This window comes from Carlito syrichta, unplaced genomic scaffold, assembly GCF_000164805.1.
Source record: "Carlito syrichta isolate Samal-C Ts95f unplaced genomic scaffold, Tarsius_syrichta-2.0.1 Scaffold100611, whole genome shotgun sequence".
NCBI lineage: Eukaryota > Metazoa > Chordata > Mammalia > Primates > Tarsiidae > Carlito > Carlito syrichta.
In genome coordinates this window covers 54631-78717 of record NW_007044707.1, presented here as the reverse complement: position 1 = coordinate 78717, position 24087 = coordinate 54631, and the positions used below count along the sequence as shown (strand labels likewise).

General features: G+C 45.2%; 1 protein-coding gene across 1 annotated transcript in view; it reads right to left on the bottom strand.

The window, feature by feature from the left end:
- Positions 1-8081: 8081 nt before the first annotated feature.
- Positions 8082-24087, bottom strand: part of PM20D1 (peptidase M20 domain containing 1) — a 20549-nt gene continuing 4543 nt past the window's right edge. The window contains exons 3-13 of the mRNA XM_008064011.2: positions 23720-23952; positions 23207-23293; positions 22488-22621; positions 22070-22189; positions 20796-20871; positions 20269-20330; positions 19923-20001; positions 18552-18623; positions 11947-12115; positions 9829-9928; positions 8082-8661 (exon numbers count right to left, since the gene is read on the bottom strand). Coding sequence (XP_008062202.1) covers positions 8538-8661; positions 9829-9928; positions 11947-12115; positions 18552-18623; positions 19923-20001; positions 20269-20330; positions 20796-20871; positions 22070-22189; positions 22488-22621; positions 23207-23293; positions 23720-23952 — 1256 coding nt within the window. The 3' untranslated portion in view covers positions 8082-8537. The remainder of the gene's footprint in view (positions 8662-9828; positions 9929-11946; positions 12116-18551; positions 18624-19922; positions 20002-20268; positions 20331-20795; positions 20872-22069; positions 22190-22487; positions 22622-23206; positions 23294-23719; positions 23953-24087) is intronic.

Here is a 24087-nt window from a genome sequence, read left to right as displayed (position 1 = left end):
GGTGGCTGAGACATAATGGATCCACGCCCCATTATCCCTAAGACCCAGGGAAGGAATGTGTAGAACGATCATAGGGAAAGGCAAGGATGCTCTGTGAGTCTGCCTAGGGGCAGGATTTTCAGTACATACATGGTCTTACATAAGGAACAATAGATAAAAATAGAAATTTAGAGGCATTTCTGGAGCTGGGGTTAAGCAGAAGTCAACATGGCAGATTAGCATCCAAGATGAAGTTGCCATAGCCCTCACAGATGCTGAGAAGATTAGTGATAACACAGCCTTTGGAACATTTTCTGCACACAGTAGGTCTGTTCTGATTTCACCATGGGAAGTGACACAAACAAGGATTAGGCATTAGGAAGGGGGCGCTCAGACTCTCTCTGGGCCTCACATTGAATGTTAGACTTCACAAAGTGTGAAGTCTGACTGGAAGGGGTTAAAGACAAACAGTTTCATATGGATGCAGATGGAAAGCTAGTAGGGCAGCATCCCTGCAGTGGGTCACAAGCCAAAGATGTGTAAGATTTATCTTGCAAGAGCTAGAATGCAAAAAGACTGTATTTTGTAAACCAGATTATCTAGTTTCTAATCATCCTCTATTTACTGATATATGATTATCCTCTAGCCCAGGGTTTCCTAAACTGGCCTAGTCATAGGAATCACCTGTGGGCACTTCTTTTAAAGTATAGATTTCCAGGCCTCTTTCCTGGAAATTCTGTTTCCACAGGTCTGATGCTGGGCCAGGAGACCCACCTTTGAAATCAGTGCCCTAATTGACTCCTATGACCCAACCAGTTTAGAGAACATTGCACTAACCTGGTGGTCTTCAATCCTGGCTGCAAATTAAGAACTTCCTGAGGACAGTCAATAAAAATATACCTTTGTCATAGGTGGCAAGATTGAACTTTAGGAAGTCTAATAAGTCTTCAAAGAGATGGAGGTACTCTGATAGAATCTGTGTGGATTTATATGTAAACTCATTTAATCCTAATTTCTCTATGAGGTAAACTGTTACAACAATGGATGGTAAATGGGGTCAGTAGACTGGAGAAAAAGTAGATAGATTAAAAGGTTATTTAAAAGGTCATTAGAGAATTGCATCTCAAAATCACAGTGGGATATCACTTCAATCCACTAGATTGGCCACTAAAAAAAAAGAAAGCAAGGAACAAAAAATAGCAGGTGTTGGTGAGGGTGTGGAGAAATTGGAACCCTTTGTCCATTTGCTGGTGGAAATATAAAATGGTGTAGCTGCTATAGAAACTGGTGTTTTCACACAAAGTTAAACATAGAATTACCATATCACCGAGCAATTTCACTCCTAAGTATATGAGGCATACCCGAAAAACACCAGAATTTATTTGTAAAAAAATTGTGTTTTGACATGTTTAAACTTTTCTTTAATCTGGGGAAACAAAAAAAGTTGCTCGGGGCAAATCGGATGAATAGAGAGGGGCATGAGGGTCATGACATTTCAAACAAAAACTTAATCAGCACCGTGTGGGCAGAGGCACTCATAAATCATCCATCATGAAATGGGCAAATGCATTGAATCTCCAAAATAAATAAATAAATAAATAAATAAATAATCACTGAAGCCAAACAGCCTCTCACAACAAAGCTAGCTGGTACACTGATGCCAATAGCTTCCTAGAACACTTATCTAGTGGGAGAAGCCAGTACTACAAGGGGCTCCATCCTCCAAAAAATAATTCCTGTTTTTTGGGGGGTACCCTTAGTATGCCTAAAATAATTGAAAACAGGGGAAAAAGTATTCTAGTTGGAGAGAACAGAGTGAGATGGCAAGCAGGCAAGCGAGAATTTGGCATTTTCAAGGACCAGCAGGTTATTCAACATGGGGTTGGATGCATGTAGGGAAGTGTAAGATGAAAGATGAAATGGGAGGCTTTGTTGATATGACACGTTACACAGCTTAAGGGCTTCTTTTACATGAACTTATTGTTTTATGTGTTGGTTTTGTTTTTCTAGCTATATTATGAGGCCCTTGAGCACAGAGACTTTATATTTTAAAATTTATTTATTTTAAATTTATATTTAGAGACAGAGTCTTGCTCTGTTGCCCACGATAGGGTGCACTGGTGAGATCATACCTCACTGCAGCCTCAAACTCCCAAGCTCAAGCAATCCTCCTGCCTCAGCCAGGATTATAGGTGCACACCATCATACCTGGCTATTTTAAATTTTGTATTAATTTTAAAAAATGCTTTATATTTTAAAACTTATGTGATCTCCACGGACATGGCCTAATTTAAATTTACACATTTGGGTCTTCTCCTTCTGTAGGCCTTTAGATATTGAGACTCATTCTTTCTTATAGTGACAATTTATGATGCTATGCTGATGACTCCCAAATGTCTTTTAGACTTCTGAGCACCAAACTTGTATGTCAGTCCTTCCAACTTGTTGCATATAAAATGGAGCCAGTTATCTCCAAGATCTCTGCCCCTTATTCAGCCTTCTCTATCTGAGGAAATGGAGTCTCCCTTTCCTTTGCCCAAGTCAGTCACCTGGGAATCATTCTTGACTTCTTCCTCTACTTCGCCACCTCAACCCATCAATCACCATGTGTCATCCATTGACTCTTCCCCCTAAGTAACTTTTTGGGGGGGACTTAAACATGTTTTAAAATATTTATTTATTTATATATTTATTTTATAGAGATGAGAAAGATCAATTCTATGTTGCCCAGGTTGGTCTCAGTCTCAAATTCCTGGGCTCAAGTAATCTTCCCACCTCAGCTTCCCAAAGTGCTTAGAATTATAGATGTGAGCCATTGTACCTGGTCTAAACATTTTTTTTTTTACTAAGGTAAAATTCACATAACATAAAATTAATCATTTAAAGTGTGCAATTTATTGGCATTTATTAAGTTCACAATGTTGTGCAACCATCACCTCTATAGTAGTTCCAAGACATTTTCATCATCCCAAATGGAAATTCCATACCCAGTAAGCAGTCACTCTCCTCTCGCCTCTTCTCCCAGCCCTGGCAAACACTAGTCAGCTTTTTGTCTCTATGGCTATCCCTACTTTAGATATTTCATATAAATGGAACAATGCAATATGTGGCCTTTTTCACTTAACACAGTGATTTCAAGATTCATCCACGTTGTAGCATGTGCCAGTACTACATTCCTTTTTGTGACTGAATAATAGTCCATTGCATGGATACAACACATTTTGTTTATCCATTCATGCATCGGCAGTCATTTGGTTATTTTCCACCTTTTGAATAATGTGAATATTCATGTATAATCTTTTGTTTGAAATTTTTGTGTCATCCTTGTGCAGGGGCCATGTTTTCATTTCTTTTGACCATATACTTAGGATCCTGTCAAATTGCTGAGATATGGTAATTCTATTTTAATCTTTTTTTTTGAGTTGGAGTCTCACTCGGTCACCCAGACTGGAGTGCAGTGGCCGCTCCCAGCCACCGCAGCCTCGACCTGCTGGGCTCCGGCGATCCTTCCGCCTCAGCCTTTGGAGTAGCCGGAATTACAGGCATGCACTACCACGCCCGGCTGATTTTTTAATTTTTATTGTAGAGATGAGGTCTCGCTGCCCAGGCGGGTCTCGAACCTGTGGGCTCAGGCAATCCACTCACCTCAGCCTCCCAAAGGCACGGGATTACAGGCTGAGCCACCCAGCCCGGCTTTTTTTTTTTAAGAGATGAGGTCTTCCATGCTGCCTAGGTTGAACTCACACTCCTGGCCTCAAGCGATCCTCCCACCTCAGCCTTCCAAGTAGCTGGGACTACAGGCACATACCATTGTGACTAGCCTATGTTTAACTTTTGGAGAATACACCAAATTGCTTTCCACACCTGCTGTACCATTTTACATTCTCACAGCAATGTACAAGGGTTCCAGTTTCTCCACATTCTTGCCAACATTCATTTTTCTTTCTTTTTTTTTTTTTTGAGTTGGAGTCTCACTCTGTCGCCCAGACTGGAGTGCAGTGGCCACTCCCGGTCACCGCAGCCTTGACCTGCTGGGCTCCGGCGATACTTCTGCCTCAGCCTTCTGAGTAGCCGGAATTACAGGCGCGCGCTACCACGCCTGGCTAATTTTTTGATTTTATTGTAGAGATGAGATCTCACCTGCCCAGGCAGGCCTCGAACCCACGGGCTCAGGCAATTCACTCACCTCGGCCTCCCAAAGGCGCGGCATTATAGGCTGTGCCACCGAACCTGGCTTCATTTATTCATTAAAAAAATTATAATTAACCTAGTAGATGTAAAGTAACATCCCATTGTGGGTTTGATTTGCATTTCCCAAACGACTAATCTACATAACTTTTTAATCCACCTGTCTTTCTTCAATTCACTGACTCCATTTTCCACTTGTTATATAGCAATAATCTACATCATAGGGTAATTGTTAGGATTAAATGAGTATATATACAAATATATATGTGTGTACGTGTGCATATGCACATATTGCTTAGAACAGTGCCTGGCATATAGTAAATACTGTATAGGTGTTAGAAAGAAAGAATAAAAGGAAGGACAGAAGAATGACCAGAAGGAAAAAAGATGGAAGGAAGGACCTCTTATCTATACTCCCTTCCTCCTTGTCCTTGTGTCATAGCCCAAAAATCACTCTCCTGACTTAGAAGACCCAAAGTGTACTCCTTTCTGTTTCCTGAAGAACGATGTTCTCATGTGCCTTCTACGCTTTGCCCATTCTGTTCTCTACATCTGGTACAATTCTCCTCCCTCCCCCAGCTCCTTGCCTAGTTAGCTCTTATTTAACCTTAAAGTCTCAGCTTAATTCATGACCTCCTCATCACAGAGGTCTTCCTGATTTCCCAGATCAGGCACCATGAGGTAAATAAAATAAGACCTTATCCCTTAGACCTGGGCAAAAGAGCCGCCAGCCCTGGGCTTTATGCTTTAGAAGGTATCATATAGTATAACCATGAAGGAACTAAATCTGTTAAAAACACAGCGATGTCTCTGTCACTTGGAATTCAGCACTCAGTGCTGGCACAGAGCAAGCAGTAACTCTGAACACACATTCCTGAGACTAATACAGCTCAGGCCCCAGGGAAACATTTCTCTTGCTTTATGGCTGATTTACTTAAATTGATAAATAAAAATTGTATATAGCTATTGTGTACAACATGATGTTTTAAAATATGTATACATTAAAAATATGGAGCACTTCATAACTTTTGGTGTCCTCTTTGCACGGAGGCCATGCTGATCTCTGTATTGTTCCAATTTTGGTATATGGGCTGTCGAAGTAAACACACCATATGTCTTCAGGGAAAAAAGTAACTGTGTCTGAATGCCCTGAAGGTTTGTAGGTTGCATCACTGTGAACCTTGGAGGCAGCCGTGGCTTTGGAGTGCAGGGAGGAATGGAGCTGTCAAAGTGCTTAGCTAAGAAAAAAGTATATTAACTTGTCAAATTCTTCCTCTTAGCATGACTGCAGTAGATTCTTGAATGATACATTATTTACCAGTAGTGCCTATTTTTCTACTTCTCTTTTAATTCTGATTTCTGGTTCTAGAGGTACTCATGAATTAGTGTAGTGTTTGCAACATTGCATGTGGTGAAACATTTTGTAGAACTAAACAATTTATATCACTTTTAAATTGTAATATTTGTAGGTCTAGATGTAATACATGAAACATGATACTGATTCTTTTTATTGACAGATGGCTATTGACCACAAGAATTGCAAATAGTTTCATTTTATAAAAATATTTAATTAGACTTAAATTTTTAAAAAATGGAATGAAATGTTCAGCTCTTGAGTAAGAACTTTGTTTCCTATTATCATCCCTGGAGGAAAAGAATACTGGGTCCAGGATGGCCATGTTTTTAGCAACCCAGGTTCAAAATTCAAGGATTCCAATTAAACTTTACCTCTCTCTTTCCCCATTTTCTTTGCTTATGAATATTTTGTTTTCCTTCCGGCCTTAGGTAGTGAGCAGCCAGAGTGAAGTCTTGATGAGAGTATAGGACATACCTGGGATTATTTGCTGGAGCTCTTTCAAGGGAGATTTGGGGAGTGGCCAGATGAGTGGATAGGGGTGGAGGAAAGTCCCAGATTCATTACCCCATCTGGCTCAGAGCTTGAGGCTCATGTTGTCTTGGCCAGGCCAGCACTTTGAGTTGCTTTTTCCAGAAGCCCTCAGGGCCCATGGCTGGAATGTCTGTGTTCTCAGAGCTAGCATCTGTAGCAGCTCCATCTCAAGGGCCTTCCTTCCCCTACTGAGGGTTCAAAAGACTATCTTTTCTAAAACTGGAAGAGGGTAGGGAGACTGGATGGGGACTCCATGGATCATTAAAGACCTGGTTGTTCTCAGACTCAGAGAAGAAAAGAGCACAGCCCAGAAGCTGGGGGTAGGGGTGGTAAATGCCGGCAGACAGAGGAGAGGTGTGAATAGAGAGAGGTCAGCCAGAGGAACACAAAGAGCCAGAGCTAAGAACTAAATTCAACAGCAGAATAGCCTTTGTCCTTGACATCTCCCTGGATCAGAATGAATGAGTCACACCACAGGTTCTTGGGGCAGACAGTGTGGTGCTATTGAAGACACACTAGACTTGGAGATTTTTGACCTGCATTTTAATTCTGAGGCTGCCCCTTAAGAACTCTGTCATTTTGGACAAGTGACTTCTCTGAATCTCAGTTTCAGTACTTTTAACATAGGCTTTGGATTCAGATAGACTCTGCCTCTAACACCAGCACGACCTTGGATAAGTTGCTTAACCTCAGAGTCTCAGTTGCCTCATCTATACAACGGGCAATAACAGAGTTGTTGTGAGGAATAAATAAGATAATTGCAGAAAGTAGATTCCATTGGTAACTTTGGGTCATGGAATAACAGTGAGTTTGGGGCCAGGCTGCATGGGTTTAAGCTGACTGCCTGTGACTAGATGTGTAACCTCTCTGAGAACAAATTCCTCCCCTGTGAGAAGGGGTAACAATACCTTCTTCACAGGGTTCTTGTGGGGCTCTGCTGAGATAAGGTAGATGAAAGCATTTTGCACAGCTCTGTACAAATGTGAAGGATTATTTTTGTTCTTTGCCTTGCCCTCTAACAAAGGCTGAATAAGTACTGAATTGGCCAAAAGAGGGAGAGTGAGGGAAGGAATGTGAATCTTGGGGGGAGTAGCAAAAAAGCTTGAATAATCCTGTGTTTCTAACACTTTCCATTAAACTGGAGCTCCAAGGAACAGTTCCCATCCATGGGAGGGAGGTGCGAAATTGGGGGTGTGAGGGAATCCGGTGTTTGTGAGGAGAAAGAAAAGGAGCCCACGGCTGTCAAACGCCAGGAGGGGATGGAAGGTCCTGGCCTGCTGAGGAAAAAAAGGAGTCTCTCAAGTCCCTCTGTCTCCCTCCATGACCCAGACTTCCTTGTGATCCACAAAGCACAGCTCCTAGCTTTGAGCCAAGAAATGCTGCCTTCCAATGCCCCCCACCTGTCAGCTACTGAGCAGATTCAAATATGCTCAGGGCTGGAGCCCAGAGAAAAAGGACAGGAGCTCTGCTGTCCCCTAATGCAGGATACCTTGTCCTCCCTCATACCCATCCAGCCAGAGCAGAACCCTCAAGCCAGTCTCCCCCATCCTCCTCATGCCCTCCACTTCCCCTTGATCAGTTTGAACCAGGACATGATGCCAGCGCCACCGCCCCGCTGGTCCCGGGCTCCACCGAGAGGCCGGGTCATGAATGCCTTTCCCTTGGGAGCTCAGCCCATCGGATGTGCCAGGGAAATGTTTCCACAGATTAGTGCCTCCTGGGGTGAGACAGCAGCAGCAGGTGGCAGGAACAGGGCAGGAGAGGGAACAAAGCCCAGGGAGCCCTTGGGAGGAGCCTAAGGAGGCTTTCTTTTCCAGTCTCTGGCCTCCAGAACCAGGAGTCTGGGGGTTCCTTCAAGGCCCTCGCCTCAGTTTCACCCCTCAGTGACCAGTTGGTGATGCAGAGATCACTTTATTTGACCAATTGTGGTGGCAATTATGGCAGTATCATGTTTTGGGGAAGTCTAGTTTCAGATGGAGAATAAACTGGGGGTTGGGGGAAGATGCAGGGGCAGGAGAGGAGAGATGGAGAGACAGCTCCCGAGTCCAGGAAGAGAGGGGAGTGAAAGGGGAGAGGATGTTGTAGCAAGAAGAAATATGTAAGCCCTGGAAAAGGCATTCCAGCAAGAGTGCCCTAAATTAAACATTCCCATCAGGTAAATCTGCATTTTTCAAATCTGCATTGAAGTCAGGTCTGGAGGGTGGAGCGGTGACATAACCAGCATAATACAGACAAGGAACAAGAAGGCAGTAACTGCCACTCGGTCAAGGTGATGCAGATGTCGTGAGGAAGGAAGAAGCCAGATTTCTGCTGTCTTTGCTTTACCTTGGTCTTGTTCTCGGGTAGGTTTAGGAGCGAGCAAGGCTGGTGGGCAATTTATTACAATGTGGTTTTGACCCAAAATTTCATCAACGTTGGATTTCTCCCTTGGGTTAATCCTGGCCTGAGGTCAGGTGCCCCTAACCCACCTGACCCCTTGACCTCATAGTTCATGAAGGTGAGAAACTGGTTCCTGGTCTGTGTCAGCATTCTGGATTAACTCAAAGATGAATTTCACCTGGGTCTGGAAGGCTTGAACTGAGATTTTCTCGTTGATTCCATGGATGCTGGGGCAAAGAGAGATGCATTTGAGGGTGGAGGGAAGGACCAAGTGCTATATCATACTTGTTACTACAAAGCAATGTCCTCATCCCATTCCCCAACCCTGAAACCACTGGCCTTTGACCCTCTAGGGGTAGGAGGTAGGCAAGGTGGGAGAGGCCATTTGTGAGGTTTCATACGACATGTTGGTCAATCTCCGAAGGACTCATGCTCATGACAAAGAACAGTGGGGGAGATAACGAATAAACTCTTGTGGAGTCCAAAATCATCTCCTGGCCTGAAAGCCATTCAATAATTTGTCCTCCTGGAGAACTATCTTTCTAATTCTCTTTCTCTTAGGACAGATTGCCTAACTAGACTCATTTAGGCCAGTCCCTCAGCCCTCAACATACTATGAGTAAGAGAGGGTAGCTGCCCAGGGTACCTGTCCAGTGTTCTGCTTCACCTAGGAAACTTACTATCAGATCTCATTCCCACCAACATGCCTCCCCACAACAAGACAAAGCAAAAACAACAACCAAACTACACACGTAATCTCAAAGAGAAAAGAAAATAAAGAGTAGCTACCTGCTCCTTGTTTAAAAAACAAAAGCCTGAAAGCTGTTCTTAAGCTCATATTCAAATATCTTCATTCTGTTTACAACTGACTTAATGAGAAAATGTAGAAATGAGGTCTAGATAAGTGGCAGAGAGGTAAATGAAAATCATCCTCCCACACCCAGGATCAATAAATTTGTTGAAGAACCTACAAAAAAGTAATTCACACACAGCAGTTCAGATTGGTAGTCACGTCTTGGATCTACATAATGTTTTCTTTTGAGAAGTCAAAGCACACGTCCTCTTTTGCCCTCGTGTGTTTGCATCTCAGAGAATGCCCACTTTGTAAATGGAGAAAATGAGGTCCAGCGGGTAAGTACTCTCCCAAGGAGAGGAAAGGCTAGGATCAGCATCCAAGAGTACTATTTCTACCAGGTTCTCATGAACCACCCACAAATTCTGGGAAGCAACAAGACTCTGGCAATGAGGGTAGTTGAAGAATTAGGTTCTACAATGTCTCCATTTCAGTTTTCCAAACCTTGGCTTTCACCCCATTCTGTGGACTTTCAGTAACACGAGGTGGAAAGGGGACATATTAGATGGATTGCCTCTCTCCCATCTGCTGTTCTGCTTACCTTTTGAAATCCACAGGTAGCAGGATGACAGGGTTGAACCTGTAGATGTCAGTGGTGAGGTTTGTAAAGTGTCGGCTGTCTGTATTGGCAATACAAATACCTAGAAAGGGATCAAAAGGAGAGGGGCCTTACATGAGCCACTACGTCAAGAAAGTGGCAAGAGGCTGGCTGTCTGGAAAATTAGGACCACTGGATCACTATAGAGCAATACCTGAGCCCTCTGGAGAGCCCATGATGATGGCTTTTTGTCCTCCAGGCTACTCCTTCTCAAAACCTTACAAAAAAACACCATTGTAGCCAGGAGCGTGGAATCTCCCTCCAAGGGCGTTGGCAAGATATCACTTGAATGGTTCAAAGTCAAGTGTCTCCTCTCCATGATGACCAGGGAGGCCAATACCTTCACTTAACACCCATAGCCATGGTCATTTGCTATTTAAGAAATCAGAGTTTGGATACCACTTTTTTATCACTTGACCTTTATTCTGTATCACCGTAGGTCAGAAACAAATACCCTCTAGGGGAACTTTATTGCTATAAAATGCAATCCTCTTGGATTGGAACGTAATTTCCTGTTACGTTCTCATCCTCTGAGAGAGGAGTCTGTCTTCTTAGAGCCCAACTTTAGGTCTGGAAAGTCCCAGGATCCTCTTTCCAGTTTTCCACTCTCTTGAAGGTGGTAGCAAGTCACCTAGCTGGGGTTGGGACTTGTCCCCATAGGTGTGTTCTTCGAGAAAATACACCTGGAACATCAATTCAAGTGTGTGGGATGATTTGAGATGGTACTTTGTATTTTGTTCTATTTCCCTTTCCTAATTTCAAATGGGTAAACAGGCCCTTCACAATTCCTTGCTTTGCAGATTTCTACTGGTTGATTTCTGCCTATCTTTTTTCTGTAAAAGCCAAAACCTGAGATTATGGCAGATATCTCAGAAGGGAGAGTAGAGTAAGGAGCCTCTGAAGGCTGAGAAGGGAAAACCTGGGACTGTGAGGGCCAGGGTTCCTGGATATTTGGAGTAATCTATGATTAAACCTAGATAAAAGGAAACTGAACATAACATTTACTATTAAAGCATTTCCCCCTCACATCGACCACAGATTCTCAAACCTTGATCAGTCATCATTTGTGTCAGAATCTCCCAGGAATATTTGGGTGTGACATCCGATAGTAAAGCTGGATTCTAGGGTTCCATCCAGATTTGGTTTATACAAAACTTCGGAAGTGGGTCCAGGTAATCTGTTCTTTTTTTTTTTTTTTTTTGAGTCAGAGTCTCACTCTGTCGCTCAGGCTGGATGGAGTTCAGTGGCACAATTATTGCAGCCTCGACCTCCTGGGTTCAGTTGATCCTTCCGCCTTAGCCCTCCAAGTAAGTAGCTGGGACTACAGGCACACACCACTGTGCCTGGTTAACTTTCTAACTTATTATAGAGATGAGGTCTTGCCATGTTGCTCTGGTTGGTCTCGAACTCCTGGGCTCAGGCAATCTTCCTGCCTTGCCCTCCCAAAGTGCTGGGATTACAGGCATGAGCCACTATGCTGGCCTTAATCTGCATTTTAATAAATTCCCTGGGCAGTTCTCTTCTACTCTTATATTGGAGAACCACTGTCTACACAGTGTGAATTTGGATGGTATGCTAGAAGACTGGGGAAGGGTGCAGAGGGATACTGCCAGGATTGGTCTGGGCCAGGAGAGGTGAATGAGGTTAATGCAAATGGTATGAGCTGGGAGACTTTTCTGGACTGAGGAGTCTGAGACCCCTGCTAAGCTGTTATCCTAGAATGGATCAGAACCAGACTCTGGGAAGATCCTGGGCCCTTCTGTGGCTCCTCCAGAGAAGGGGGGAGTCTAAGCCAATCCTGTCCTCTATACCAGAGCGGTTGGCCTAGCTTAAGCAGGGATCCACACTTGACTGACCTAATTTATTGTTTCTGCTCCTTTCCTGTTTGCTTTCTCACTTCCACCCTAAAGGGAAAATACAGTTCCAGTCCCACCAAGGGGGGAAACAGCCAGCTGTTTCCAGGCTGAACAGCTGGGGTGGGGGTGGGGAAGTGGGCATAGGATAGGAAACAGTTCTAGCCCCCACCTCCCTCCAGCCATAGATGATGAAGTCATTCATTACCTGGGACGACAGTATTGACTTCCGGGAAGATGGACTGTATGGTCTGGCGGAGCAGCTGATAGCCCAAGGCCTGGTCATCAAAAGAGCTAACGGGCAGGGGGTTAAATGCATCTAACACGTGGAACTGGACTCGGTCGTCAGCCACAATGTTCTTGGTGAGTTCCAGGACCTCCCAGGTGGAAACAAAGGGGGTTGAATTTCTTATTTATCTGTCATCCAAGAACCATATGAATTTAAATATCCTGATTTCTCTCCAGCAAGGTAGAGCCCTGGGGTTTACAGAGAGGACATTTTTTTTTTAAAGCACTGGAACCTCAATTTCAGCTGGTTGGCCATAGGTGAGGTAAGAGCTGGGTTTTCCTGGAAAGCAATCTGAAGCATGATGGATTTAGGTTAAATGTTTTGGGAGATTAGCAAACTGTGGTCAGCCATCCTGTGTCTGAAGTCCCTGGGGCCACGGATTGGAAAATTATGTGTCTTTCTTCTCGTACAATGGGAATCTCAACTATCTTGAAGCAGGGAGACAGATGTGATGACTAGCTTCAACCTGAGAGAGTGACAGACAAGTGATGAAAGGGTCACACACTTTTCTTTCGCCCTTCTGGGCATCCCTGCTTCCTGTTTGTAACCAGCTGCACTGGAGCCAGGAAGATGAGCTCAACACAGACAAAAAGTTAGGAGTTGAGATACTGGTATTCAAGTTTTCTCTCTTTGCCTCCTTTCCTCAGGAAGGAACCTGAGGAAGCTCCTAGAAAATATTCAGTCTGAAATGACTCGAGTGAATTCAGCAAAATTCCTGGTTCCAGTCAGGATATGGCCCAGACCCTGAGGATTAGGTCACATAGAGCCATGTGGGATTGGACCCAGAGGCTAACTTAGGGTGTCCCCTGCACCAAACCTACCCAGCCACCCAAGGAAAGTTCCAACATAGTTTCAACCTATTTGATCAGTAGTTGCTTAAAAACTACCTCTGCCCTAGAAAGGGGGGTTGTCCAGTAGCTGGGAGTCACCTGAGTGGGGGGCATTATCACAAGAGTACCCCTTTTAGGCCAGTGTCTCCTTGAAGCATGCTAGGAGTTGTGTCTGGAGAAGAAGTGAGGGTTCCCACTGCTGACTTAGAAACCACAATTTCAGTCAAAACAAATTTTCTGCTGTTGGATGAGTGAGAGGGGTCATCAGAGCTTAGTCTTACTTCTCAGAGCATATTTTCACTCTGGCACCTACGGCCCAATAATGCTAATACAAGAATTAATACACAGTTGTTTGTTTTTGAGTTGGAGTCTCACTCTGTCGCCCAGGCTGAAGTGCGGTGGCACACTCATGGCCACCCTAGTGTCAACCTGCTGAGTTCTGGCGATCCTTCCGCCTCAGCCTTCCAAGTAGCCGGAACTACAGGTGAGTGCTACCACGCCCGGCTAATGTTTTTATTTATTGTAGAGATGAGGTTTTGCCAAGTTGCCCGGGCTAGTCTCGAACCCATAGGCTCAGGCAATCCACTCACCTCGGCCTCCCAAATTGCTGGGATTATAGGCTAAGTCACAGAGCCTGGCCAATACACAGTCTTGATATATTCTCAACCCATTGAAAGGTTCCTGAAGTCAGCCCCTATGAGGTGGGTTGGTACTGTGCCTGCTGTCCCCTGTCCCTAATTACTTAGAGGGTCCTGTCCCAAGAAATTGAAGAAGTGATACAGAATGGATCTCTTCAGTAAGAGACGACAAGATCCCAGGTTTCCCACGAGCTGCTAGGTCAGGCCCTGACTCAAGGGCAGGAACTGTGTCTATCTCATTTCTGTATTTCTAGCACCAAGCTGCATAAATGTTGGATACATAAAATTTAAGAGATGTGAACCAATAAAAATAATAAAGGGAGTTGTCTCATTAAATAACTTGCCAAGGGTCATACAGTTAGCATTGCTGGGCTGGGTATCTGTCTGCCTTCACAAGAATGATGCTATACTGCATCCTACATGCATTCAGGTTGAGGTGGTGTGGAGTAGAACCAGAAGGAAAGTGTTCATGTGAGATGGATTCCTTAGTGATATAAATTTTTAGCCCTAGAGTGAAGGAAGGATATGAAGCTGAGGGAGAAGAGGCAAGGCACAGTCTGAGCAAGAAGGGCATGCACAAAAATTGAGTAATGACAAACTTGGTGCCTCGAATACTTATAGTTGTGACCCTAGGCAAGCTCCTCAACCTCTCTGCATGTATCTCTGCTTGCTTATCTGTTAACACATGGATTTGTTAACATGTGTTAACACTAGCATCTACTCATAAGTTGGCAGTGACTGTTCATGGAGTTAATCTATATAATGTGCTTAGGCCAGTGCCTGGCACACAGTAAACAATCAATAAATGTTGGCTGTTAATTGCCTGTCTAGGACAGAGGGACCACCTCGGCAATAATCAGAAGCACAAGGATGGGTCTAGGAAGAAGGATTTGTTAAATGTGAGAGAGACCTCAAAAGTTACTGTAGAATACACTGACTTCTCATTTTTCTGACCTCCTATAGCCTTTGTAGCATATTTCCACAACATTATGCTGTTTTCTGGCTTTTTTTTGAGTTGGAGTCTCACTCTGTTGCCCAGACTGGAGCGCAGTGGCATGCTTCCAGTGACCGCAGCCTCGACCTGCTGGGCTCCGGCGATCCTTTCGCCTCAGCCTTCCAAGTAGCTGGAACTACAGGCGTGGCTAGTTTTTGATTTACTGAAGAGACGAGGTCTTGCCAAGTTGCCTGGGTGGGTCTCGAACCCACGAGCTCAGGCAATTCACTCGCCTTGGTTTCCCAAAGTGCTGGGATTACAGGCTGAGTCACTGAGCTGGCCTTGTTTTCTATTTTATGTAGAGAGATATTTTCCTCTCAAGTGAATGGTACAGTTGTTGAAGGCAAGGACAATGCTTACTAAAATATTGCTAACTCTTTGGAGTTAGCAAGTCCAGCTTCCATCCTGCTATAAGGCTGCTCACTAGAAAACTCATGACAGGTTGTCATCCAATCTACTGGAATACTCCAGTGGCAGGAAGCTCTCACCATTGTATACTATACATTTGAGTCAGGGTCTCAGGCAGGAGTGCAGTGGGACAATCATGGCCCACCATAGCCTTGACCTTCTGGGCTCAAGCATTCTTCCTTTATCCTCCTCCTGTCAGGACCTGGCTAATATTTAAAATTTCTTTGTGGGGACAAGGTCTCTCTCTGATGCCCAGGCTGGTCTCGAACTCCTAGGCTCAAGCAATTTCCCTGCCTCCACCTCCCATTTTTGAGCAATTTTATAAATGTCTTCCTTATAATGAACTTAAACATGGTGTCCTGTAACATCTAACCTCTCTCCTTTGTTCTGATATTGTATATACTCCAATGATATAGCACAGTACTAGACACATAATAGACACTCAGCAGAGTCTCACCTCTGTGAAAATTCGAGGACCCCTATACTGTTCCCTGCTTTGGGTTCTTGCTGCCCAGATGCTGTTGCCAGGTCTTTGCTCCTCCTCAGAGAGGGCTTCACTGACCACTGCATTTAAAGTAGCTCACTGCTCCACCCTCATGCTACAGTCACTCTGTGAACATAGCCTCCCATTATTTTCTTTGTGGTACTTACCACTTAAAAAATCACTTTGTTCATTTATTTGATTACTTGCTTTCTGCTGTCTCTTCCCACTAGTACACAAGCATGGTTAGAATGGGAATCTTGTCTGTCCTATTCACTGTAATCCCAAGTACATAGAAGAATGTCTAGTCTACAGTAGCCACTCACCTGACACTTTTCTACAATACTCTGATTGAGCCCTTTTAGTGATGAGGAGCTCATTACTGTCCAAGATGGCATATTTCAAAACTCTCTCTTAAGTGGAGGCTCCCTAAAACATCTCCCATTGGCCTTATTTCTACTCCTTGAGGCCCATTCAGAACACGCTTTCCTTTCCACATGGTAGCCTGTTAAATTTCTGAAGACTCTTGTTCCTCACAGATAGGTGCTGGAGACCTATCTAGGAACATGGGAGAGGCCAGTGGAAGGTGGAGGAAGAAAACTCTGGGGGCTGTCCGTGTTTCTGCTGGATACAGCCTGAGGCTCTGTGCACACAGTCTTCAAGCCAGCAGGGAGTGTCCCTGACACATGGAAAGATGGCTCAAGGAAAAGGAGTGATAGGAAAAACGGGCCCTGAGAGCTTTCAGGATGATGGAGGCTTTCCATTCCTCATTGTGGCAGGTGGGCAGGATGGGCCTAGTGGTTCCAGGGGTTTCATCAGATAGACCTGGAAGGAAGGCCACTGTGGTGGGGGATTAGGGAGGAGGAAAGAGTGCCAGGACCTGCAGAGATGAAAGTCCCAGCTGGGTGGAAAACGGCCTTTGGAAAGGGCATGGAGTTGGAATGAGGCTGGGAAAAACTGGTGGAAAGAAGCTCAGTGGGGGGAATTTGGTGATTTCCTGGCCACATGAGACCCCTGGGAGAGGACAAAGGTTGGCACCTGATGAAAGCAGAAGAGCCCAGCCTGTCTCCCCCCGGTGCTGGGTGGCTCAGGGTAGCATGTTTCCTCCTCTGTGATGAGAAGTGTGCCTCCCTACCTTCATGAGGACAAATGAACTCCTCCATGGAGAAGAGCTTAAGAGAAGGGACCACAGACGTCTAAGTGTGGCTGACCTTCGATGATCTGTGCCAGAGACCTAACAAGGCCTAACCCTGTTATATTCTGGAATGTACTATTCACCTGATGGCTCTTTTTTTTTTTTTTAAGGATCAGGTTTACCTTTTGAACTCTTTTTGGCTCAACTTGATGTTTAAGTAAGCTAGCATTTCCTATAGATGTCAAACATCCTGTGGAACTTCTACTCACTCTGGCTTTCAGCTTAAATGTCACTGCCTCAGGGAAGCCTTGCCAGACTGTCACTGCCTCAGGGAAGCCTTGCCTCATTCTCCAACAGGGCCTCGTTCCTTGTTATATTTTCTAATAGCACCAGGTTTCTTTTCATCATAGCTCTCATCACGATTTGTGAGTATACATTCATTTTTATACATTTTTAGTTGATGTGTATAGCACACCATTGCAGGGCTCTGGTCTCAACTCTTTTCTTTCCTAACTTTACACATTCTTCCCATGGCCTTTTATTGACTCCAGTGGTTCCAGTTATATTAATAATACTCTAGCCTGTAGTTCTAGTTCATGTCTCTCTCTAGACCTGAGGTATTTATAATTGCCTACTAATATATTATAAGCTTCTCAAACTTCTAAACCATTATATTTTTCCTTAAACTTGCCCTTCTTCCTGAATTCCCAATCTTGGTCAAAGGCATCATTGCCTGGCCAACTACCCAGATCAAAAACCCTGGAGCTGGCTGAGCTGGTGGGGCATGGTGCCTTATGCCTGTAATCTCAGCACTTTGGAGGGCGAGACAGGAGGGCCGCTTGAGCCTGAGAGATGGAGACCAGCCTGAGCAATATAGCAAAACCTCACTTCTACAAAAAATAGAAAAACTAGCCAGGCACATTGGTGCACACCTGTCGTTCCAGCTACTCAGGAGACTGAAGTGGAAGGATCGCCTGAGCCCAGGAGATGGAGGCTGCAGTAAGCTGTGACGGTGCCACTGCACTCCAGCTTGGGCAATAGAGTGAGACTCTGACTCAAAACAAAACAAAACAAAAACAAAACAAAAAAATCCTTGAAGTCATCCTACCTGTCTCTCAACCTACACCCATAAACACACCACATCCTGCAGAACCCATCTCTCTCACACCTCTGCTAGGTGCCCTCTTCTCCACCCCATGACCGTCGCCTCAGTTCAGGCCTTCATATGCTCTGCGTGAAGTGTCACAATAGCTTCCTGGCTCTTTCTTACTCCAACATATCCTTGCATTGCCACCAGCATTATCTCTCTAAAAGCAAATCTGAGGATGTCAGACCTGTTTGAAGACCTCTGAAAGTTCTCTCATTACAGAACAGAACAAAGTCCCCAGCCTGGCATAAAGGCCTTTTCATCTCATACGACTTCTCCCCAATTTATCCTACTTCTAGCAGAGTCCTGTTTGTCCTCTAAGGCCCAGCTCAAATTTTTAGTGACCAGAAAATAATTTTTGACTCTCAGAGGTAGCATCAGTTTTCTTTTCAGTGGTCCTATGGTTATCCGTTCATCCCTAATAGTTATAACTGTAGTCTAGTATTGTGGCTAAAAGCTCAGACTCTGGAACTAGACAGCTAGATTTGTAATCTTGGGTATGCTATGCTATTGCTCTGTTACTCTGCCTCAGTGTTCACAAGTTAAAAGCAGATAATGCAGTTTCTACTTCTTAGGGTGGTTGTAAGGATTATGTGTGTGTGCACACGCTTTAGAATAGTGCCAGGCACATAGCAAGTCCACTATATGTATGTTTGCTACTATGGGTGTTTCTATCATTTATTTGTCTTAATCTCCCACTCCCAGACTACAAGTTCCCTTAAACCAGAGATCTCTCATCCTAGCCAAGTACCTGGTACATAGGATGTCTTTGAAAAATCTTGGTTGAGCAAATGAGAAATTGTGTTAGCCCTAGGACTGTAGCTAAAACCAAATCCTGAGGGCTACGCCTCTCTGATGCTGAATTAATTGTCTGGAACATAAGGTACATACCTCTTGGACTGTCTGTGAAGGGTGAATCCGGAAGTTGACTGTGGCCTGGGCCACTGGGGGGATGACATTCACCTAGAGAGAGAGAACCACAAACCCTGCTGAGTTAACCTCAAGTCTTCCACACCTGATCCTGTCCAGGAAACGCCAATTACCACCAGTAGGGGCAGAGCAAGTTGATTTGATTAAAGGACCCCAGGGTTTAATGTTTTTTAGTCTGCCACCAGCATTATCTTCTCTGGGCCCCTGATATTTAGAGCTGGAGGGATATCTCTGTTTTAGACCACATCATTGTACTTCTTGGTCCTGGAGGGGATAACAGCATTGCTCCGAGCAAGACTGGTTTCTTTGAGACTGCCCAGACACCTATGTTTGGTCCTATGCTGTGCCATTAGGAGTCTTCCCTGTGCCCTTTCTTTCCCAGGGCATCCAGGACATTTCTTTAGCCATTAACCTCAGTGTTTACTCAGGAAAGGGCACCCAGAGCCTTTGTAGGCCCCATCACAGCAGATTTGATTCCTGAGGCGGATGATGATGGTGGTGTTAGTTTCCCATGACCAGTTGTAAAATCCAACTTTGTGTCTTGCCTGACCAGGAAGCACCTAGGACTAGGAGAGCTAGGCTGTGGAGAAATCATTCCTCAGAGGCCGGGAGAGAACAGACTCCCCAAGTGCCTGTCTTTCTTTGAACTGGTGTGGTGCAAAAAAGCATGAGGTCAGGGACAGGAGAACTGGGCTGTTGCAAATTAGCTGTGTGATTTTAACTAATTGCAACTTCTTTGTGCCTTCATTTTCCTTTTTCTTATTTTTTCAGCTTTTAAGTATTTATTTATTTATTTTTATTTTAAAGATGTGGGGTGCAACTCCATTTTCTTTACCGGCAATTGGGGTAACAATACTCATAGGGCTCTTAGAAGCATCAAATGGAGTAATAAATGTCAACATATTTTAGGGAGCTAAAAACACCTTTCAAACATAAGGACACGGTGCCATTATTTTGGTGAACACTATGGGCAGCTGGTGAAGAATGCTTGGGTCCAGCTGACATCCTGGACACTCCAATCAGTTTTGCTAGGGATTCATTCTGAGGCACCATTCACGAATACCCAGTCTGGGCTCCAGATGACCAGAGCTCCACAAGGTCACACTGTACTCTAGGTGAATGGTATCCCCTGAAGTTGTGCTGGTGGTACTGGCAGTTATGTGAATGGTCTAACTTCCTTTAGGATTTCAGAAGGGCCTATGCCTTTGTGTGACTAGGCTTGGTCCAACTGACACACAGAAAAGGAAGGAGGAGCCAGCAGATAAAGCCAAAGGAGGGAGGAGTGAAGGGCGGTGAGGAAAAGGTAGATGGGGAGGAACTAGGCTACGTTACCTTGACTCCTGCATTGAACATGGTGAGTGCTGTGGTGGTCCTGACTAGTGCATTGGTTATGTAATTTCTCTCCATTAACCTAAAGCAAAGGATGAAGGTCAAATGTTAGGAAGAACTGTCTAAGGGAGTAAAAGAGAGGGGAGAAAAATCACCCACTTTTTCTGAATCTTAGAGATCTTTAAGACTAAGAAAGACATTGTAGAGATGTCTTAAATATCCATGCTTAGAGATGCAGTGTCTGGTAGCTGAGGAATGATTGGCCAGGCCCAGTTAAGCCAAGGAGTGGTGACCAGGGGTGGGTAGGTTTGGGGCGAGGGATGTAGAAGAAAGAAAGATAAAATTTTACCTGCTTACAAGGGGCCGAAATAGCCACAGGTTGTTCAAGATTATGTTGGTGGGGAAGGGAAACTGAAAGAAAGAACAATTCAGCAGGATTCCAGAGGCGTTGGTACAGCAGGGTCCGTGTTCCTGAGGCCTGGGTCTCTCTCTACTTTAGACCTGCCCTGGGGACCCTTAGTAGTCAGGAGTATTGCTGAGCTCAGTTAGCTCAACCTCTGCTAGAGAGTCAGGGACAGGGAGGCAATTACTACCTGTCTGGGCTCATCTGACTGGCTAGAACAATTGCTCAACAGCCTCGAGGATGAGTAGGAACCAGCTCCCAAAGGGTGTATTTGATCTTAGGGTCTCAGATAAATACCAGCAGCCCTAGAGGATAAGTAAGATTCCTCTGCCTTGGTTCCACCACCAGCTGGGAATAGGTGAGAATGGGCAGAGCACTGGTTAGCACCAGGGCCCTTTTCTTACTCTGAAGTTTACTTCTCTGCCATCCCTTTGCTCCTAGCAGACCAGGAGTATGTAATACTCCTCCCACACCTCATCTGCCAGTTGCTGCATTGTCATCTTCAATGGTCCGCTTCCAAACATGTTAGGCATTGGTGTCTGCTCCAGTCTGGAAGAGAAATAAGAGTTCTCAGAACTTGGCCAAGCCCAGCCAAAGATCAGCAGCCTGAAGAGGTGAAGGAGGGAGACAGGAAGAGGCTTCAACACACTTGGTTGGGAGATCTCCGATTCACCTCCCATCACCTCCACCAATTCAACATTCTGAAGAGCTCAATCACCAGCAGGACCAGCTCTACTCCATCAGCAGGAGCCTTCCCTGTCTACCAAGTCCACGTTAGGGTCCCTACTCCCCCATCCCCCAGCATCCTGTGTGTCCATTCTTACGGCACCACCCACACTGCAGCAGAATTGTCAGTATCTTCTGCTAATTGAATTACTTGAGGACAGGGACTGTCTCATTACTGTATGCCTACCTCCCATCTGGCACAAAGCTTTGACCATGGTGGCTATTTAGTTCAATATTTATTGAATGAGAAGAATAGAGTTTTTCTTATCTTGCTAAGAAAACCCAGCCACGGGTGAGCTCTGCTGTCACAGACCCTGCTGAACTCACCCACTGCCAGGACCCCAGGACCTCTTTTTTATCTTTGTCCTCTTCCCAGGGCAAGTGGAGAACTTAGTCAGCAATAACAGTCACTGCCAACTTTTCCTTCCTTCCTTCTTTCTTTTTTCTTTTTCTTTTTTAAGAGACAGAGTCTCGCTCTTTTGCCCAGGCTGGACTGCAGTAGTGTGATGATAGCTTACTGCAGCCTCCAACTCCTGGGCTCAAGCAATCCTCCCACCTTAGCCTCCCTAGTGACTGGGACTACAGGCCACCAAGTCTGACTAATTATTTATTTATTTATTGTAGAGGCAGGGTATTTCTATGTTGTCCAGGCTGGTCTCAAACTCCTGGGTCCAAGTGATCCCCATGCCTTGGCCTCTCAAAGTGCTGGGATTATAGGTGTGAGCCATCATGCCCAGCCCAATCTGTGATTTCTAACTGCTTTTCTGTAATTTGAACTGCTCCAGCTACCTGAACTGGATTTTGCCTGTGGCTCTTGCTTGCTCTTCGGATCTACTGATAGGTCCTCTTGTGGCCTCAGTCCTTGCCTAGGTACTGATGGCTCTGTCTCTCCTGTGGCGTGCACTGTGGCTTCCCTGTCTAGCTTCAGGGCAGGAAGCTTAGCCCTCTCAGATTCAAAGTGGGAAAGTATCAGGTCTTCCACCCTGAGTCTGGCATGAGACTGGAGCCAGGAGTGACTCACCGACTGACGGCGGCTGCAAGGATGCCAATGCTTGTCTCCTTTGGGGGAGTTGAAGAGTGACCTGGAGTCATGTTTACTTGTAACATGAGGTCAATTGCACCCTTCTCTGACACTGAAATCCTGTAGAAGAGAATCAGAGACAGCCCTCTGGACTTCTTCCCACCCTGAATTATCCCATAGGCCCATCTGTGCACTGGGCTGGTGGGTTGGGAGGTCAGCTTCATGCTGCTTTAAAAAATCACACAAGAGGAAGAAATGAAGGGGAAGCCTAGGACAGGTGGGAGATCTGAGTGATTAAGGAAGGAGGAGTAAACAAAGAGTTGTCTGTCTCAGTATGGCTTACAGATACCAAACTGGCGTCATCTCATATGGGGTGAGAAGAAGCCGGTCTAAGGTGGGGATGGGGTGTTTTACTCACATGGCAAAGGGCTTCTTGAGGCTGGGGATAAAACCATCCAAGACAAAGCTACCCTCGTCCACAACGAAGGCTAGCTGAATGCCTCTTGCCTGCAGCAGGGCTGAGATCTTCTGAGCCCCATTTGTCCCGGACACCTGCAGACATTGGACCCAGAGACACAGTCTTTCTCAGCCAGGGGCAAACCTCTAGAGATAGCTAATGGGGACCCATTTAGCTTAGCCAGAGGCTCCAGGACCTTCCCACCTATTCTTCTCCTGGGGGACAGGGCCCTGGACAATCAGGGAATCCTGGAATGTCAGAGCAGGAAGGACCCAACCTTCCTTATTTCATAAATAAACTGGGGCCCAGAGAGTGAAACGACTTTCCCAGGGTCTAAGTAAATGGCATCACTGGAAAGAAAACTGTCATTGATCTCCTGTTCAGTTCTCTTTCCATCACATCAATGTTTCTTGGGGTATAGTTGACATACTCCCTGCCTGCCTCAGATACTGTGAGGGAGTTTGTTAAAAAATCAAATCTATGGCACAGGGCCCAGACATCTAAATTTTGGTCAAGATCTTTAGACAGTTCTGGCACACAGACACACAGAGAAGTGGACAAAGCACCACATCATAGCATGGAGACCCTGCAGCTTGGGAGCAACCTGGACTAGGGTAAAGTGCTCACTCCCCTCTCTCCAGCAGGGGTCCCAGAAGTAGGCAGAGGGTAGGAGGTTCTACCTCCTCATCATGGCCAAGAACGATGAAGAACGACCTTCGGGGAACGTATTTCCTGATGAGTAGGAGCTCCAAGGCCTGCAGGAGTGCCTGGGGTTCAGAAGCAAGTGGAAGGAGAGAATATTATTATTTAAGGAGTACCAATGTACCAGAGACATTCGGCTGCGTGCATCAGGGATGGTGGGACGAGGATCTGATTCTTTTTAAAAAGAACACATTCAAAATGGTGCCTGGGACCAAATGTGGAGAAGCAGAACTTTTAGCACCTGGAGAAAAGCATAAGCCTATCAATGTCAAAAACAGAAAAGGTCCCTGGGGAGTCTCTATTTGAATCCCTATTTACAGTTGAGAAATCAAGGTCTGGGATAGGGAAGTGACAAATGGATCGCTGGGACCCAGGTGTCCTGGATCCAATTTCTTTCTACCATCACCTCATACGTCCCAGGGGTCAGTCAAACACCCACATCATGAATTGATCATTAGGGCCCCAGGCAGAGGGAATATAGCATCTCAGACCATCACAGAGTTCTTGTTGTCCAGAGTGCCTCGACCATAGATGAAGCCATCTCGCTCTAGCCCGGAGAATGGGGGCACTTCCCAGCCTTCCTCATGGGCAGGCACCACGTCAAAGTGAGCCATCAGCATGTAGGGTTGCAGGCTGGGGTCTAAGCCTCGGACAGTGAACAGGTGACTGTACTCTCCCACGACTTCATGCTGGATAAAGCTGGTGCTGAACACCATAGGAAAGACTAGAGGCAAAGGGATCAAGAGCAAGGGGAGAAAAGCCAGGTTAAATAGTTTCCGTAGGTTTGCCTACCATTTTGTGCTCCTTTTCTTTTTCTTTTCTTTCTTTTCTTCTTCCTTCCTTCCTTCCTTCCTTCTCT